Genomic DNA, 19,984 nt, shown 5'->3' on the forward strand with positions numbered 1-19,984 from the left:
ACGGTCACCCTGCATTTCCAAGGTAACTGCAGATGCATTATGACTTTCACATCACTTTACTCCAGAAAAGTGGAAACAACTTTCAGACGGTTTATTTTTTATTTTTTATCTTTCCATCAATATCTATGAGATGTGTATTCCATAACATGGTGGTTTTCAAACTTCTAACATGTCAGATCTTACCAGGAGGGCTTGTGAGAACACAGATTGCTGGGCACCTTTCCCCAGGGTTTCTCATATAACAAGTCTGGGAAGGAGACTGAGAACCTGCATTCTGAATAAGCTCTCATAGATGCTGCTGCTGCTGCTGGTGCTGGTGCAGGGTCACACTGAGATCCACTGGCTGAGGCCTACAATGGGCGAGGCTTTGGATCAGGAAAACAATGAGATCGAAATGTAAGCACACCCATGTCTTGTAAATACATGGCCTCTAAGAATGCAACTTTCACTTGCTTATTTTAAAGTTATAAGGTATTTTTTCCGATAAACATCCATCTTGAAGGAGACTAATATAATGATATAAAAGGTTTTGCAATTTGTTGTTTTGCAACTTACATGAATCCTCAAAAGGGGGGCGGGGGGAAGACACTCAAAGAACAAAGTAAAGGACCTCAACATCCAAAAGAGAAAGAGAAACATTCGAGCAAGAGGAAGAGCCATTGGAATCAACGTTAACATTACAAAGTCCTATAACTCTTTATTATGATGGTTTTCTCATCAATATGCTGTAATGAATCAACCACATATCCTAATAATAATTATATGATAATTATATCTCACAAAAATTGAAATGTAAAAATAAAGTGAACCACTTTGAAACAGAATATATATATATATATATATATATATATATATATATATATATATATATATTCTCAAGAAACTGGGAGGAAATGACAAAAGCACTAGTAATCCAAACTCCCAATACCAAAATATTCTTTACAAAAATCCTTGATACATGCTGAACATGTGTTGTGAACCAATCAATGCAATATAAATATTTAATGGATTTTCTCCTTTATTAGTTATAATAATTTAAGATGTAGGCACTAATATTATTCCCATTTTACAGATAAATAGACTAAGGCTCACGTTGAATAACGTGCCCAAGGTAACACACCTAAGCTAATAAGGAAGGCTTTGGAAATTAAACCTTCAAGCGCACACTCCTATGCCAGCGCTGCTCAACACTTTCTCACTATTGCCCTTCTAAAGAACCTTTTTAAACATTTATTTTCATAATCATCTCCACGAAATTTAAATTTCACAGATATTCTGAATATCTATTTATATGCTGTATGTCTGTCTGTACTTTATACAAAAAAAAAAAAAAAAAGGAAAGAAAATTTTTTATCCTTCAAGAATGGTTTCCACTCTGTGGAGGTGGTTTGGTCCCCTCGGAGAACGCCTGCTCTGCACCCACACTGTCTGGTACCCGCTCCCTGAGCCACACATGTCTGTGAGCACTTCAAACATGGCTAGTTCCATCGAGATGTGCTGTACAATTTCAAAGACTGAAAATGAAAACAAGCGTATAAAATTGTTCATTGGTAATATTTTTTTTTTAATTTTTGATTTTAGAAAGGGGAAGGGAGGGAGCAGAAAGGGAGAGAAGCATGAAAGTGAGAAACAAGGACTGATCAGAAGCCTTGCGCACTCGCTTCACCAGGGACCAAACCCTCAACCCAGACATGCGCCCCCCACTGGGAACTGAATTGGAAACCTTCCAGTTTGCTGGACAACACCAACCAGCTGAGCCACACTGGCTGGGGCGCTCATTGATAATTTTTTATTTTGATTTTTAAAATCAACATGATGGATTAAGTAAACTATATTGTTAAAAATTAGTTTCGCCTGTTCCTTTTTATTTGTTTGAATGTGGCTACTAGAAAATTTTAGATTTCCATGTGACTCACATTATATACTTCTATTGGGAGTGTAGCTTTAAGCCATTTCATGGAGAAATAGGTTTCTCATTCACAGGGACATCATCACAAAGTAAATTTGGTCAGGAAATTAATTAGAAAGTTGAGTTTTCCACATATGCAGCTACCATTTGGTTTTAATATCTAAGCAATGCAAAACAGTCTAGTTGCTTCTCCAAGCATCAGTTTTCAAATACCTGAAGAGAGCCACCATGCTGCCACCCCCTGAACTACCCTTCACCAGGCTGAACTGTCTGCCCCCTGACCCCGCAAATTCATATGTTAAAATCCTAACACCAGCACCTTAAAATGTTACCATACTTGGACACAGTCTTTACAGTGGTGATTAAGCTAAAAGGAGGTCAAAAGGGTGGACCCTAATCCTTTATGACTATATGACTGGCATCCTTATAAAAAGTGGAAATGTGGACACAGGCATACAGAGGGGAGAGATGTGATGACTCGGGAAGGTGCCGGCCACCTGCGAGCCAGGGATAGCAGCCCAGAACAGATTTTTCCCTCGGGGCCCTCAGGAGGAACTAACTCTGCCAACACCTTGACCTCAGACTTTTAGCCTCAAAAACTGTGAGAAAATAGCTTTCTGTGAAGTTGCTCAGTCTTGGTACTTTGTCATGGCAACCCTAGCAAAGCTATAACCCTAAACCTTAAGGCTAATGTCAAGGAGCAGTGCTCAGGGCCAAAGCACATTCCTTAGTACCACCGTCAGTCTATTGACCAAGGTCGACAGCAATCCAGACTCCAAAGGGATTCTATGTTCTTATGCTATTACAAGAGAGAGCACATGAATCAAGATGTGCTTTCTAAACTACTCAATATCACAGAGTCAACAAGGAAAAATAACAAGCGATGTTCCACAGGAATTACCCAAACCTTGCATCGGGAAACAGTAGAGACAAATACAGCAATTGTATACGTTGGAGGAAAAACAACTATATAAGGGGAAAAAATTCTAAGGGTCACTGAAAATCAGATGTGATGCCCATCAAGTGCCAGCAATGTAGCCCTGACTATAAAGACACACACACACAAAAGGTAATCTTGGATGCTAGCGTGTTAGATTAGGATCAGTAAAGCAAAACTTCTATGTGCATCATCAGCATTGATGAGAATTTTCTTTCAGGGACGTGTCTAGTCTGAAATCTCCTCAAATAAAGGAAAACAGAGGAGGTAAGAAGGCCCAGGAGAGAGGATACAGCACAGTGAAAAGAAGCACCATTAAGATATCTGCCTTTTATGGACAAGTGTAAAAATCCCTTTAAATACAATACAGGGAAAAGTTGGAAGTGTGTTCCTTGAAATACCTCAGAGGTTACTTCAGGCACTGTACTAGGGATTCATGTACCTGTGTTCAGATGTATTTAAAGTATGAATACTTAATAGGTAAATAGAAAAATACTGCAGGACAGGAAGCAAGGTAGATGCTAAAAAGTACCAGCTGGAGTTAGCACCTAGCAGTTTGCCAGTAGCCTTAGCAAGAGAAACTCCAAAGCAAAGGTTAAGGCACAACAAGGCTTTGGAGCAGTGAACGAGAGGGTGGGATGTGAGGAAAGGCAGATGGTGGAGTGAAGGTGATGAGGGACAGGCCAGTCACTACAGGAGGAAGGAGGATTAGAGGGCATTGTGTTGGAGTATATGCTGGGATTTTTATGACTAAGAAGAGACTGATTCCTTCTTAGAAAAGCTGCCATACCAGGGAAGCTTTCATAGATACTTTCAAAGGGTAATAATAATGAAGGCAAAATCCAGGCAGCACGGGGCCCTACGTGAACACACTGTGAGCCAGAACATAAGGAAGGTGCGTTGCTTTCCCAGGGACAGGAGGGAAGGTGGGAGAATGTAGATGATCCAGTATATCAAACTAGAAGTGGGGAAGGGAGGAAGTCAATAATATTGTCCCAGCGGCTTCCACACCCTCTGTACAGAAGGAATAACGTAGGAAGAAGTTGTATTATACTGTTTTTAAACTATATGTCTTCTACTTAATATTTTTCTCATTTTGTCAATAAAGCTCATATACTCATATTTCTTTTTGTGAATTATTACTGTGAGAAAGAGAATGTTTTCACAACCATCAGTCATTTGTTCTGTCACTTCTGGATTTCTTTCAGGGCAATTTTCATTGCAACATCTGGGTATATGTATGAGCCTCTTTTTTGGAAAACAGAAGCTACTGGTAACATTCAGGATATCAGATGCAAGTACATTAAGCATTATAATTTTCAACCAATATTGAATCACAATTGAGTACACACTCAACCTCAAGCTGTATTTAGACCTTACAGGAAATCAGTGCTGTGACAGCAGTCAGCCCTGTGTTGACAACAAACATCTCCCTGTGGAGAAACCTTAGTTACAAAGGTCATGGAGCTCCTTGGACTGTGGGAGATTTCAGACAGAATGGGAAAATGGAGAGCAGAGCTTTCCAACCACCACCATGTGCAATGGGTCGTGAAGGGCCCTTGGGAGCATGACTGCCCTGCAGGTCTGCCTTAAGACTGTACTCTCCGCCATGAACCAAACACACTCCAGACTCTTCCTTCATTTCTTCCTTCATTCCACAAACAATCCCTGAGCACCGACTGAGTGCCATCTATGCTCTGCCCTAGGGAAAGAAGATAACCAGAAGACCTAGATTTATGTCTTGAGTCTGGCTCTAACTAGTTGTGAGTCCTTGGGCAACTCAAGAGTCACTAGCCTCAGTTTGTTCCCATGGAAAATGGGAATAACACACTTGATCTTTTCTTACCACTCACATGGTCTCGATAACTGCATGGCGTTGGCTGTAAATAAATTACAATGCTTTACAAGTATAAGTGCCTGTTACACGTATCACTCTCTAATTGAATTTGAGGCAGCATTATCACAAAACTCTATTTTATTCAACTATAACATCGCAGGAGAAAATTACATAGTATGTCTAGATGGTTACTGTACATTAGGGCTGAAAGTCATGAAATCCTAGAACCATAAGAGACCATGTCAGGCAGGGAAGGACGCAAAAGCCTCTCTAGAACTTGTGAACATAAAGAAATTTAATTACAGACAAGTAAGCACTTGACAGAATCTCTGGAAGGACTGGAGCAGTGGGCTTCAGCACTGACCCTGAAAGAGCTATTGCCTCCACCACACTTAGCAAGGTGAGAAATCAAGAAGGAACACCTTGGAGTCAAAAACACACCAGCTTAGCTGAAGACAAAAAAAGGGCAATCTGAGAACAGGGGCCAGCCACCATCACCAGGCTCCTTCTACCCATGGAAGTTCACAGAAGATAACACTTCTTTCTTCAAATCTCACTTATCTGTAGAAATAACCCAAAGAATGAAGAAAGGCAGCCTCTTTCACATTGCTGCCTTTTAAATCTCATAGGAGTGTATCTCGTACTGGTAGAACTCAACTGGCAGCCAAAATAGTAGATTCCTCAAGAAGGTCTAGTAAATATAGCTTTAGATTTCCAGACTCTGTGTTACATTGGGTTGGCCAAAATATTTGTTCAGTTTTTTCTGTACGATGACTCTAGTGCTTAGTTGTCTTTAACTTCATTCAAAACAATTCTGTTAGATTGTGTGGTGACAGCTATCATGTTAGCATGCATTTTTTAAAAATCTTATTAAACTTGGTTAATTTTTGCACAGCCATTTAATGATGAAGATGAAATAAAAGATGCAATGTTTTCGGCATATTACACTTTATTATTTCAAGAAAGGTAAAAATGCAACTGCAATGCAAAAAAGAAAAAAAAGACGTATGCCATGTATGGAGAAGGTGCTGTGACTGATCAAACATATCAAAAGTGGTTTGTGAAGTTTCTTGGTACTACTGACATTTTGGGCAAATATTTCTTGCTGTGGGGCTGTCTTATGCATTGGAAGATGTTTAGCAGCACTCCTGGCCTCTACCTACTAGAAGCCAATAGCAGGAGATAGCCGACATAATCAAACTATCCAAATCAATAGTTATTGGTGAAAATGAAAAATGTGTCTTTTATTTTATGGACAAAACTAAATGGACTTTTTGGCCAACCCAACATAAACGTCCACTGAGAGGATGTGGGAATGGATGCTAAATAAGACTCAACCATACCTAAAGCGGCACACCTGAGAAAGCATCGTGGTTAACCGACTTCATTTTTCTTTTTAAATCTACTAGACCACTGGCCAACTTGCTCTGTGGTCTTCCATCTCCTTTTTGAGCTCATATGGCCTATTGTATAAAATGAATCAAATTAACTTTCCCTTACTTAATTCATAAACAAGTCCCTAAGAAAATCTGATTTTTTTAACAGAAAAATAATCTCTTAATCTCCTAGATATCAAGGTTAATTTGATTCATTAATTTAATTAAGGAGATATCCACTATGATTAGTTCAGGTAAAAGTGTTTTCTTTGCTAATTAAACCATCTTCCCAGAACCTGCTCATAAAACTTTAATGCAATAAAAAGAAACAAACATTGAACAAATAGTGTGAACTAAAAGAGCCCTTATAATGAAAGACATGTAGGATGCTTTTTAATTCTGCTTTAATACTAAATATTTTCCTTATTTTATGTAATCATCTGTTTCCCCAAGCACAATAATTTAGTTTTTTGATAATGTATAGATTTAGCTGACATCAATTAATACATATACCTGAGCATTTGTTCAGAATGCAATATTTTTAATTTCCAAAAATTAGAATTAACATGTGAAGTTAATCCATGTAAAATCAAATAACAGACTTTAAAGATATCAGAGGAGAATCAGAAGACTTTTAAAGATTCTAGTTTTTTTTATGCTATTTTGGTTAATTTTTACAGAAATTGATGGCTTCCTTAGGATCTCGTGTATAACTGATCTCAGAAATACGTCTCATCTATGTTTTCTTCCCTGCTGATACATAGGGACACATAGCTCTGATTCGGGGATCAGATATGGCACAGACGGGGAAACGGAGCATTGTGAAATCTGTCTGAGCAGATGGAACTCATGACATGATCTGAAAAGGCTGCATGAACCTAATATTAGTTCGTGCAACAAGAAAGCTAATGTTTTCAGTTACCAAGGATTTGTTATTTAGGAGAGGTCCATAGCATTAGGCAACAATTCACAATCAATCCCATTCCATTTTCTGCTAGCACTCCTTGTTCATGATAACATGAAACAATTCTGATCATTTAAAAGAAGGAGTATTTAACTACAGGTTATTAAGTTCAACATAAAAAAGCAAAATGTTCCTGTTCCCTTTAAATGTCATTGTAGGTAAACATGATTTGAAACTGTTTATTGATAGGTTCAACTTTCAAGGGAAGTATTTGAGATATGCTAATATCCAGGGCAAACTATCCTAATGCACCCTAGGAAAGGCTATCAGTCAGGCAAGATAGCAGAGAAAACCTGTGAGAGAAAACTGTATTGCAGAAAGAGCACTCTGCTCGTTTGCTTTGCTGTGCCCATAGCAGCCCAGGCACTACATTGAGCTTTAACTCCTTCCTCCTTTAGAACATTCATTACACTCGCCTCACTTCCCAGGCTTCACCTGAGGACAAGTAAGGACCAAATCAAGTGTCATCTAAACAGAAGATAAATCAGTTTGGTTGCCATTCTTCAAGAGTGTTCATTCAGTAATAATAAAAATGCTTTATGCTAAAGAGGCTTTGTTTTGTTTGGTTTTCAATGGAAACAAAAGTAGCTTTATTAGATCAAAAACAAGCAAAATTCAACTATGGAATTATAAGTCTGGAAAACCATTCCCCATGGGAGTTGGGAGGCAAGCGTAGGGACTGGAAGGGAGCACTCAGGGGCTCCAGGGGCTGGCAATGCTGTTTCTTGATCTGGTGCTGCTTCCCTGAGAGGGTTCATTTTGTGGAAATAGGTTCAGCTGGACACAAGACTTGCATGTTTTACAATATTGAGCCCAAAAACTTAAAAAGAGCTGTACTTGGAAAAATAATATTCTCACATTTAGGTTACAGTCATTACTGTCAATGAGAAATTCACAACATCTCTTTGGGAATAAAAAATGGACATACTTGGGCATATTCAAGTGCTATGTTAGAGAGCACCGGCTGGCAGCCTTCCAGTCTGAAACGTATGGGGGCCCCATCCGGATCTCCCACCTACTAACCAGAGCATTTTCTTCCCTGTTCCCCATAACCTTTCCAAAGTGAATTCTGCTGAATGCCCACCTCATTAGCCTTCCCTCTGCTCCCTCGTTAATCTTGTCAGTGTCATCTTGTCATTTTGGAAACTGTCATTGCAGATTCTATGCAATGCAAAAGTTCTAACTAAGCTTTTGTATAGAATGCTCAGAAATGTGCACCATACTAGCATGTTTTATTATTATTATTTTATTATTATTATTTTATTATTCGTCGTCGTCGTCGGCAGCCGTCCGTCTTGAGAGAAAATGGTGTAGCTTCTTAAGAGTCTATCTGCACCGCCGAAAATGGCTGTGCAGTCTGACTCGGGAGTGACACGGTATCTGTCTCCTCCCGTGTTGAATCGACATCTTGCGATGACGCTGGAGTGTCCTCTCCAGTGAAGCTGAAGCTACAGAGCCTGGGCAGGGTGATATGGAGGGTCTGCTGTTGCCCATGCAGCAGACCCCCCCTCTCTTCACAGCTGAAGGGTCCAAGGGAAAGACGGAGTCAATACAGCTTGGCTTCAGGTGCGCCGCAGGAGTTGCCGGTGTTGACTACAACGTCGAACTGCCTTAGGGACTCCGGCTCCGGATTTTCTGTCGGGGTTTACTCCCTTAGCCTTTCCCCTGAAGAGGTATGCCACAAGGCAGCGGAGGTTTTTTGGAATCAGAGTTTTCCTTCTCTGATGTGCCCTGACTGGAAGATCGAACCAGCGACACTTAGCTCGCAGGCCGACGCTCAATCCACTGAGCCAAAACCAGCCAGGGGCTGGTTTTATTATTATTATTATTATTATTACCTGTTTTAGCTGTGTGTGTGTGTGCAGCGGGGAGAGAGTGGTGGAGATAGAGAAGGGAGTTATTTGTTTTAAATCCACAGTGCATAAATGCAAATCCTAACCACTGAATTTCCTCAGCCTTCTCAAACAACTGGGCCAGTTTAGCAATTGTACATTTTGAATGTTAGATTATGCTTACAAGACAAGTTGTATGATGTAAGATTATTTATATGACTATTTTTATATATACATATATTCTTGCTAAATTATAAGAGTTTTGTTTAACTTTTTCCTCCTCCCAGGAATTGTACCCACACATACACAGTAGGTACTGTGTATCTGTGGAGGGTTATATAATTTTATTTAAAAAAAAATTTAAGTAGAAATAAAACTTGTGGACGCTTTGTAAACTGACTTGCTTTTAATGTGGATTCATTTTCTCTCAAACACCTGAATTTTTTTTTTTAATAAAAAACTGAATTTTTTCTTTTTAAAATATAAAATGTGAAAATCAAAGCACACCTTAAAGGAAATTGGAGGAAGTTCTGGATTGCCCTACTTATGTAATAAAATAGTCATTAACACATATTGACCACTTTGATAAAATTTGTGGTCCTTTAACTATTGAGGAGACAATAACTTTTAAAAACATGTTTTATTGAGGGTTTCCCGAATGTCAGGCAATACACAAAGCAATGCATATGCCTCCACTCACTTAACCTGAATAGCTGTTCCATGCGACAAGAAATATTACAATCCCCACATTACAGATGAGGAAATCAAGGTTGAGATGCATGTAGTAACTCACCCACAGTGGGATCTAAATTTGGAGGGCAAGAGTGGAGAAAAAGAAAGAACAAACAGATGAGAAGCCTTCTGTGCCCCAGAGGTTATGGAATAGAGACAGGGTCCTCAGGTGTTAAGCAGGGCAAATCAGGGATTGGGAGGTCTACTATACGGTTTTGTCCTTCCTCTTGCCCCCCACTTGCCCTTCCATACAGAGCAAGACCCAATGCCAGAGATGACAGGAGCCAGGCTCACACTCTGTCAAGCTCCCCACACAGAGAAGGAGAAAGTAACCCCTTCTACTGTCCATCTCACCAGAACTCTCCCATAATGGCTACAGTCCCTTATACCTACCTCCCACCACCAGCGCCTGATAATACACAAATGCAAAATAAAGCAAGAATAAAGTGGCATCCTTTGATATCACTGGTAGCTATAGTAGTTCAGTCCTTTAGTGGCTGACCAAGTTCTGAAGGACAAGGTTTGGCCTTGCTGTTCAGACAATGAAGTACTTCCATATGAACTTACCCACAGAACCTGGGGACCCCCAGACATCTCCATGATTAGGCAAAAGAAAGGTTAATGTCTGGCTCTGATTCAGTAGGGTATTTTCAGAACCCTGCTCCAGCTCCATTACCCACCTGCTGTCTATTGTGATGGTTTAGTGCCTATGTCAAAGTTTTTGACTACTACAGTCTCACCATGCCATTGGAAAGCAGCCAACAGACTAAGCGAGGCACTGCAACCCCTGGGTAACATCTTCCATTCCATAGGGTGGTGAGGAAAACAGGACTGGCAATCACAGTGCTTTAACCACTCAAGAAACGAGAGATGATCTCTTTACAATACTAAATAGCCCCAGACTCCTCATTTTTGAATGTACCATTATGCTTTCTGATGGGCTATTGAGAATCTGTTTCATGAGTTGGCCCAGCCTTCCTGTTTAAGACAGGAGAGCACAGTTTCACAACTTTTCAGTGAGATGAGATATTTGAGGGATTTTAAAGTTATTTCCAGCATTTACTTTTCTTCTAGTCAAGCAACTGTGGAGATAGCCCTGGGGCAGAGAGCAGCAGGTATTTGCCAAAGACAGGGTCAAAAGGCCTCCCGTGCTCAGACAGAAACACCAGACAGCCTCTCAAAAACCTTCTTTCCTTTCCCTTTCTTACAAGCCCACTAGAACTAGGTGAAAATGCTGATAATTTTTTATTGCATATAAGAAATTAAAAAGAAATGTATACGGCTTGTGAGCCAAGTGTTGCTGGTTCAATTCCCAGTCAGGGCACATGATTAGATTGCCTGTCAGGTCCCCCGTTGGGGGCGCAAGTGAGAGGCAACTACACAGTGATGTTTCTCTCCCTCTCTTTCTCCTTTCCCCTCTCTCTAAAAACAAACAAACAAATTAATTACAAAAAAAAAAAGAAATGTATAAATGTGGGTTAAGCCAGCCTGAGCACCAGAGGAAGGGTTGTCCAGGATTATGACATTGATGTCTTCCTACCTCTTAGGAGGAACCTGGGTGGCATTCTTGAAGTGCAAACAGAGAGACAAAGGAAAATTCCCAAACCAGTGAAAACTTACATGGCCAACAAGCTTGTACTTCCTCTCACACTTTTCAAGTTCTTTCACAAATCTTCTCTCGGTAGTTTTAAAGTCTGGTTCCTCAGACCAGCAGCATCAACCTCACTCAAGACCTAATGAGAAAATCAGTTTCTCGGGCCCCACCTCAGACCTTTTCAATCAGCAATCTGATTGTTACCAAGCCTTCCAGGCATTTCTGACACACACTCAGGAGTTATAAGTGTTACTTTATCCTATTGACTATCCCCAAGGACTATTAGGTGAAATGGGTAGTACATGTGACATCCTCACAGCCTTGCATGAGAGGCAGCAAAGATTCACAGAGGTTCACTGATAAACCTAAAGTCACACAGCTGACTGGCAGAAGAACCAGCAGGTTAACCCAAGCCTTTGGACTCAAGATTTATTTCTCTTTTGTCTTCAACACAATCTCACTAAGATACAATATAATTAGCCAGACCACCTAAACCTGCTTGATTCTAGAAGGCCGAATATAAACTGGGAAGAGTAGAGGGGTGACACCTGGGGACAATATAGGCAAGCTAGGAAAGCTTGGGTCCCTCTTAATCCACAGGTCACCATACAAGCCAAGAGAGCCAAGAAACTTGCAGGATGGCTCACCATATTCCAGATAACTTGACTCCTGGATGCAGTCTGCACTCTTCCCTATAAAAGGTCAGAGGTTCTATTGCTCAGAGGGAGTTCTTCTCACCTGCAGTTGGTGTCTAACTAGCGGCCTCTCCATTACTCTCACACATCACTCAGATTGCATGTCTGTATCATTGGTGTTCTTGACAATTCTCTGTCTTCTCTACCTACCTGGGATTTTGTCCACTTCCCTCACCACCCAGGATCTAATCCAGGGCCCAGCAAGGGTAAGTGAGGAAGAAATATATGTGACAGAAATAAAAATAATAAAAACCATCCACCTGAATGCATCAAAATATATTTCCATAGAATACCTGAATTTCCAAAATGACTATTGATATTTTCTTGCAAACAAGACATTCTGGAGAATTACTTAAAACACAGTTTAAAATCATCACTGTGAATAAATCCCAAGCCTATGCTGGAATACCCTTTTTGTATTCTGCGCTGTTTCTTTCTCTCATCTGTCTGCCCTTCACTCTCTTTCTGAGTAAATCCATCATCACATTAGCTTTCTATTCGAGGATCTCAAGATGGGCTAGACTGTTTTGTTGTTGAACTGTGTTCTCTTTTTTTATTTTCCCCTGACACAAACAAAGCATTTAATCTGTGTTTGAATTTATTGTTTAGATTCTATTTCATTTACAAAAACATTCAGCCATTAGACTGGAACAGAAGGAGAAAAATATAAAGCCCACAGTAGAAGGATGCATGTTTACATCCTTGTGTACAGCACTTAGTAATTGGCATGAGCTTTCAAGGAAGCTGTCTGTGGGCTCCTGCTCCAAGTTCCATGCACTTCCAGCTGGACAAAACAGACACACAGACCCACTCAGCTAAGTAACTGGATTTGCTACCTGGAATATTTAAATTGTTTTCAGACACTGGAAAAGGGCTTTAAAATATTAAAGAAAAATATCCTGGAGGATAATAGGCTATAATTTACTAGGTGGAAAATCTTTTTTCAACAAGAAGTATGCCTCATTCTCTTATCATTCCCTCTGTTTAAAAAGAGCTGTTTTAGTCGTTTGGAACTAAATGTCCTTAGATTGGGGAAGCTTAATTTTTGTTCTTGTCAAACTGTTTGAATGACAGCCCCACCCCACCCCACCCCCCACCCCCGGCCAGGGCACAAAATTGATATGACTCTTGTGTTTTCAGCAAGATTAAGTTAAGTGTTTGAATGCAATGGCGGGGCGGGGCGGTGGGGCAGAAATAACTTGAAGTCCTAGGATCCAGGGCTCAGGTGAAACACTGGTTATCGGAGGCTGGGCTACGCTCTGCCCCATCTGGCAACAGATGTAGGTGAACTGGGGGGAAATGTCTTGACAGATGTATTTCAAGCTGAGGACTCCGGTCAGTTCGGTTCTCAGAAACGAGCCCTCCCCTTTTGTCTGCAGGCCCGCGGAGCCCTCCTGGACCCCTCATGCCCTCCTGTGCTCTAGGGCTCCTCAGGTGTGTTCTCCCCGGCCCTTCACAGGGCCCCTTACTCCGGAGCCAGGCTCTGTAGTTTGGCATCATCTACCACCTGTAGGCTGGACCGCGGTGTACTCTGCCGCGTGGGCTCCCATGAAAGCGCTAAGAGGGTTAGCAGTCACTAAACAGTTGCGGACCGCTGTTGTTCCTTCCTGCAGGAGGGCAAGGAGGTAACAGGGGTGCGACCGCGGGCCAAGAGGGGCGCGTCTTGTTCACACCAGCGCTTTCCAGCTAGTCGCAACTTCACACTCCCCACTTTCCAAACTCTCAGGACCCGTCACATGGCAAAGCTTGCCACTCCTGCTCCACCGGGCCAAAAGATTGAAGACCCTCAGGAGGTGCCTGCCAGACCCAGTAAGGATGTCAACTCCTAAGCGCTGAGAACCCAGGAGCGCGCGCAAAGCCCCTGGTCTTTGCTCCCCCACTTCAGCATTCGCCAACCTGTGCCCCAGAGGCCGCCCCTGCAGGCTCACGGTGTGCCCATTGCATAACGCGCCCCTCGCCCCACCCCCACGCCGCCAGCCCCACCGCCCTGCCCAGTGCCCCCGCCAGCGCCCCAGCCCTGTTTCCCAATACTTACATCATCCCACTTGACGAATTTGGTGCCCTTCTTGAGGCTGTCGGACACACACACGGGCTTGAGTTGCAAGGCATGCACTCCGGGCTGAGCCCCGGCCATCTGGGCTCATCGGGGCTCCGGGCGGCCCGGGAGATCGCGGCAGGGACGGGGCGCTGGGCACGGGCTCCTTTCTCTGCTCCGGAGGCTTTCGACTCTGTTCTCCCACTGGCCTCCTCTGGCGTCCCGGCCTCCACACCTCCTCCGACGCGGCTCAGCAAGCTGGGCACGAGGGAGCCAGTCGCCCGGCCATGCCCGGGGCGGGACGTGGGGTCGGGCACCCGCGGTGGTTGCGGAGCCTAGGAGGGCGAGGAGAAGCCGATCCGGGCAGCCAAGGCTTCCAGCCGCCTCCTGATACTGCTCCTCTGCCGCTGCTGCCTCCAAGCGCACCATTCAGCACATCCTCTATACACAGAGGGAGAAAGCGAGTGACACACGCTCGCCCCCCTACCTCCTCCCTTCTCTCTCCTCCTACCCCCACCCTTCCCCGCCACCCGCGCGCGCTCGGTCCCTCCTTCCCCCGGTGGCTTCCAGCACAACTCGCGCACTGGGTCAGGCTCCGGGAAGCAGGGCCGCAGCGGCACCTTTCGGCTCCTGCGCTCCACTGCAGCCAAAGCCTGAGCCTCCCGAACGCCCTCTGAGTATGCTGGGTGCCCGGGTTGTAGGGGTGCCAGGGGGTGTCCAGGAGCCCTACAGTGCCTGGGATTTTCTGCAGAACTTGAGCGGGAGACTGGTTATGTCTTTGGATTCAAATTTGGTAGGAAGGGGAGCCTTCAGAAACGATCAGAGAGTCAACCCTCAGTTTTCCCTTCTAGCTGGAGCTCTCCAGCTCTGCCCATAAACTCGCTTTTTGAAAAGACAATTATTTATTACTAGAGAAAAGAGCAATTGAGAGGCTTGGAGTGAGAGCTCTTGGGGGAAACCTCTGCGCCTGAGAGTTAGCAGCGCGCTGGTTTTGAAGCCTGGGCATGCGGTTGAGTTGTGCTTTTGAGATAGAAAGCCCATCCTCAGAGAAGCGACGGTTTTATTTCCCATAGAAACAGAAGGCCCCATCGTATGTATGCGCGCATGTGTGTGTGTGAAGTGGAGGAGAGAGAATTTAGAAACATGAGTCTAAGAATGTTCGTCTTCACTCATTCAACAAACATTTCTCATTTCTTTTTTTAAAAGAAAGGGGTGCATCCCCATCAGAATGGATGAAACTGAAAAGACATAATACTAGTGTTTGAGAGGACATGGAGTAACTGAAACTCTCATCCATTGCTGGAGGGAATATGAAATGGTTAAGCCATTTCAGAGAACAATTTCTTATAAAGGTCAACATTAGCTTATGATATACCTGAGAACTTCTATTACTAGGTGTTTGCAAGAGAAATGAAAATATATGTTTATACAGGCATGTATAGCAATTTTCATAGTTTTCTTTATAATGGCCAAAACTGGTAACCACAATTATCAATCAATAGGTGAATGAATAAATGGTGGTATGCCCAAACAATGTAATACTATTCTGCAATAAAAAGGAATTGATATGCTACCACATGGATGAAGTGAAAAAAGCTGGACACAATAGAATACATACTGCATAATTCCTTTAGAGGAATTTAAAATAGACAGATTAGTGTATGTTGACAGGAGTGAGTATGGATTGACAGGAAAGGGGAACAAGGAAACTTCTGGGATGGGTGGGTAGAAATGTTCTATAATATATGTGTACACTTTTGTCAAAACTTGTAGAGCTGTATGCCTAAAATCATTGTAAGTAAGTTATATCTCAATAAAGTTAATCTTTAAAAAGAGAAGAAACAAAAACAAATAACAAGAGAAATATTCTTTTCTCTTAAGTGTTTTTTCTCCCTGTCCTCTGCTCTGGGGCTTCCAAAACCCCATGTTTAGAAATTCAGTCAAAATATTACCAAAAATCTGATGGGGAAATTAGCTATTAAATAGTTAGATGCATTCAAAAAAATTTATTGATCACCAGCTATATGATAATCAAATAACAAACGGATAACCTGATTAACACAACCCTAACTCTTGCTCTTTGGGGCCCTTGCCTTGTCCTTGGAAGCCACTGGCTACAAAGAGTCTCTTTAAGAACTGGCTTGTTTCATTTTGATCACATGTCCCTAAACTAAAAACTGAGTATACTGTCCATAGGCCTATGCAGTCTTGGCTTGCTAGCACAGAAAGTACCAGTCACATTCCCACATCACTTTTCTTTACTTTAGAGGACCGCATCAAAACTCTACTTCCAGGGTTCCTGGCCTTCTTGATTGTCCTTACAACTGATTCTACCAGAGGTGTTCTTTTCTCTTTTCTATTCTTTCCTTCTGCTACAATCTCTCAGTTATCTACTGTAAAGATTGTTAGTCAAATAGGTTTTACCCACCAAAGTTGCTTAGGAAAGCAAGACAGACAAGAGATGTGTCCTCTAGAAGAGGAATTTCGAGGATCGGAAATGGGCTGTAGCTAAATGAGAAGGTAGGTTGAGCCTCTTCATGGGGGCTTTATTGCATCATTGTTCTCTGTTCCTTGCCCTTCTGTGTATCCACACATTTTTCCATGTGACCTTGCAGTATTCAACTAGATACTCTGTGTATTTATTCACCCCATTAATGTTGGACAATATGACTTGCTTAGGCCAATGGGATGTTAGAAAATGTGTCATGAGCAAAGGTTTGAAATATGCTTGTGAGGTTTGGCTTACCTTCTTGGGGTTCTTGTCACTGCCATGAGATAAACACATCTCAGGGAATGACATGGGGCAGACCTAGGCCCAATCTGCAGCTGCAGGCAAGTCCAGCAGAACCCATCCTAGATCTGCCAGAAACCCAGCCAACCTACAGGCTTATGAGCATGACAAAAAATGCTAATTGTTGAATGACACTGAGCTGTGGGGTCATTTGTTATGTACCATTTTTGTGGCAATAGATGGTTGAGTCACTCATTTAGTGTTCTTGATTCTTCCCAGCTGTTGCTGGGAATGGGAATGTAAGGAGGAGGCTAAAGCTGTATAATTCTGAACAGTGTTCATCTTCAAGACAAGCATGGACTGCAAGAGCTTCTTTTGCCAACCAGAGGATGCAGTTAGATCCAAGAGGAATGCAAGATAAACCCTTTCAAGATGCAGGATGAGGCTTGATGTAGCTTGGTTCAACTCCCTTGTTTTCCCCACTTCTGGTTAAGGAACAAGAAAGAAACATCTTTAAAGTGTGGGGATTTTTGCCATGGAAAGGGACCTGTAAGAACAACCAAAAGTATGTGAACGAGCCCTATGATCCATCAAATTCAATGCTCTGTCTGTTTTAAAAACAATAGAAAGGTCTGTTTTTTGTGAGAGCAGAGAATTGTCCTCTGGAATGCCAGCCTCAGGGAGATAGCAAAACTGACTGATTAACCAAGTACTCACCAAGCCAGAGCACTAAGCTAAGCACTTCCCAGACACTCAGTAGCATAACACTTACTCTTCAACAGCACCCTACCACCCTTTTTCTTGTGCATAGTGAAGGTGGCTCCTCTCTCTTCCTAGGGAATGAACTATAATTGGTCTATTACAGCAATTTTTCAACCATTTTCATTTCATGGCACACATAGACTAATTACTAAAATACTGTGGCACACCAAAAATATATATTTTTTGCCAATATGACAAAAATAGGTATAATTAGGATTGATTTACAAAAACTAATAATAGCAATTACCTACCCTTTTTGCTCCAAAGTGACTTTTTCAAAAACCAGGTGCCTGTACTCATATATAAGAATTCCTGGTACCAGGAATTAACCAATCAGACATAACCTTACTATGCAACATGACCAATAATATGTAACTCTATTACATAACCTATAATAAAACCATATAACCTATTGGTCATGCCTGGAAAGTATCCAACCATTTAATATGAACAATATAGACATTTTTGCAGAAGATACAAGACACAAAAAATATCATACATAGGACAATGCCAGTCCCCTTCAAAGTAAGCACCTTGGGACCTCATACAGTTCTTCCAATCATCATCAGCTGCCCCATCATATTTCCCTGAATCTCATTGACAATCTGAAATCTCTTGCCTTCCAAAGGTGATTTTAGTTTGGGGAAAGGCCAGAAGTTGCAGGACACCAAATCTGGATGGGAGGGGGACTGGCTCACCTGGGTGATTTGATGTTTTGCCAAAAAACTCTGCACAAGACATGATTCATGAGTGGATATGTTGTCATGATGAAGCTGCCTATCACCAGTTGCCCATAGCTGCAGCCTTCTGAACCATCTGAATAGTTCCTACAGAGGAATGTTCCAGCTTAACACAAAATTCGATGCAGATTTGTTGTTTTACTTGCTCAGTCATTTTGAATGCAATGACCACACAGTACACATGTTCACTCAACAACGTCTACCGCCCCCAGAGACTAGAAGAGTGAAGTCATCATTGTTCATGTATGCGCATTCCAGTCCGCTCTCCTTGGCTGTCACGTTACATCAGTGTCGCACAAACCATTCTTGTTGTATTAACAATGCCTGGACCTTTCCAGAACAGATTTCGTATTTATGGTTCAAGACTTGGTATTCACACCAGGTGGCTATGGTTGTGTTGACTATTGTCATTTTTTTATGTGACAACCTAAAAGGTAAGAAGTGTCAGGTATTGCATGTTTTAAAAATTCTTGCTGCATATTGGTTGAAAATTGCTGGTCTGTTGGTCTAAACCAATTATTTTAGGATCCCATTCTCTTTTGTCTATGATCAGTTTAGGAGATAGTTAAGGGACCCACATCTGGCCAATGGATTAAAGGAGATGAGGCTTCAGGGAAATTCTCAATCAAGCTCTCTCTCTCTCTCTCTCTCTCTCTCTCTCTCTCTCTCTCTCTCTTTCTGTGTGTGTGCGCGCGTGTGTGTGTGTGCGCGTGTGTGTATGTAAAGAAAATATCCAAGTAGAAAGATGCGAAGAGCTTTGGTCCTTCATGAGACTATTAACCTTCTGAACCATCTCTAGACTTCCTGATAGGTGAGGCAATAAATGTATTTATTGTTTAAGCCTTATTGTTACTCACCACTAATCTGATGGGTAATATTATTATCTCCCATTTTACTAATTATACTATTAACAGAAAGGTGAATTAACCTGCTCAAAGTTACATAATTGAGACCTAGGAAATGTGACTTTAAAACTTATCTCTTAACCACAATGCTAGGTACTTTTAGAACTTATAACTCAGATATGCAGTTTCTTCCTACTTTTAACCATCATCGTCATCGGCAGCCGTCTGTCTCAAGAGACGATGGCGTAGCTTCTTGAGAGTCTATCTGCACCGCCGAGAATGGCTGTGCAGTCCGACTCGGGAGTGACAATCCCTGCCACACTTGTTACAGGTGAAGGCAGATGGCCGTTGTTGCTGCTGTTGACGCTGCTTCCGCCTCGATCTTTTCTGGACCGCCTCCTCGTTGCGCGCAGCCTCTGCGCGTGACGTACCTTGCCTGACCGCGAGCCTCCAGGCTAGGCGGTCGTCTGCTTGAACTTCCCATGTGTTGAGATTGATGGAGCATTGTGTCATGTCCTTTTTGCAGATGTCTTTGAACCGCAGTTTTGGGCGCCCTGTCATCCTCTGGCCTTCTGCTAGCTCGCCGTAGAGGAGGTCTTTGGGAATACGGCCTGCATCCATTCTTTTGACATGGCCAAGCCACCTGAGGCGTCTCTCACTAAGAACTGCATGCAAACTGCTCATGTTGGCTCGCTTCAGCACCTCGGTGTTGGGGACCTTATCCTGCCAGGCAACATGCAGGACGCGTCGCAGGCACCTCATGTGGAAGCTGTTGAGTTTCCTTTCGTGCCTTGCGTAGGTGGTCCACATCTCGCTGCCATAGAGGAGAGTGCTGAGTACGCAGGCTTGGTAGATGCGCAGTCTGGTTTTCTCAGTGAGGCTGGAATTGCTCCACACTCGCCGGTTCAGTTTGGCCATAACTGTGGCTGCCCTGGCGATTCTCCGGTTGACCTCCAAGTCAACTGACAGAGAGCTCGAGATGGTGGACCCGAGGT

At 42.5% G+C, this 19,984-nt stretch overlaps 1 protein-coding gene across 1 annotated transcript in view; it reads right to left on the bottom strand.

Moving 5' to 3' along the window:
• The window catches only part of PLCB1 (phospholipase C beta 1), a 637,895-nt gene extending 623,536 nt beyond the window's left edge, over positions 1-14,359 (bottom strand). The window contains exon 1 of the mRNA XM_090286059.1: positions 13,912-14,359. Within this exon, the coding sequence (XP_090142185.1) occupies positions 13,912-14,010 (99 nt within the window). The 5' untranslated portion in view covers positions 14,011-14,359. The remainder of the gene's footprint in view (positions 1-13,911) is intronic.
• Between the last annotated feature and the right edge of the window lie 5,625 nt (positions 14,360-19,984).

Source organism: Furipterus horrens, unplaced genomic scaffold (genome assembly GCF_987537825.1).
Source record: "Furipterus horrens unplaced genomic scaffold, mFurHor1.1.pri manual_scaffold_8, whole genome shotgun sequence".
NCBI classification, from domain to species: domain Eukaryota; kingdom Metazoa; phylum Chordata; class Mammalia; order Chiroptera; family Furipteridae; genus Furipterus; species Furipterus horrens.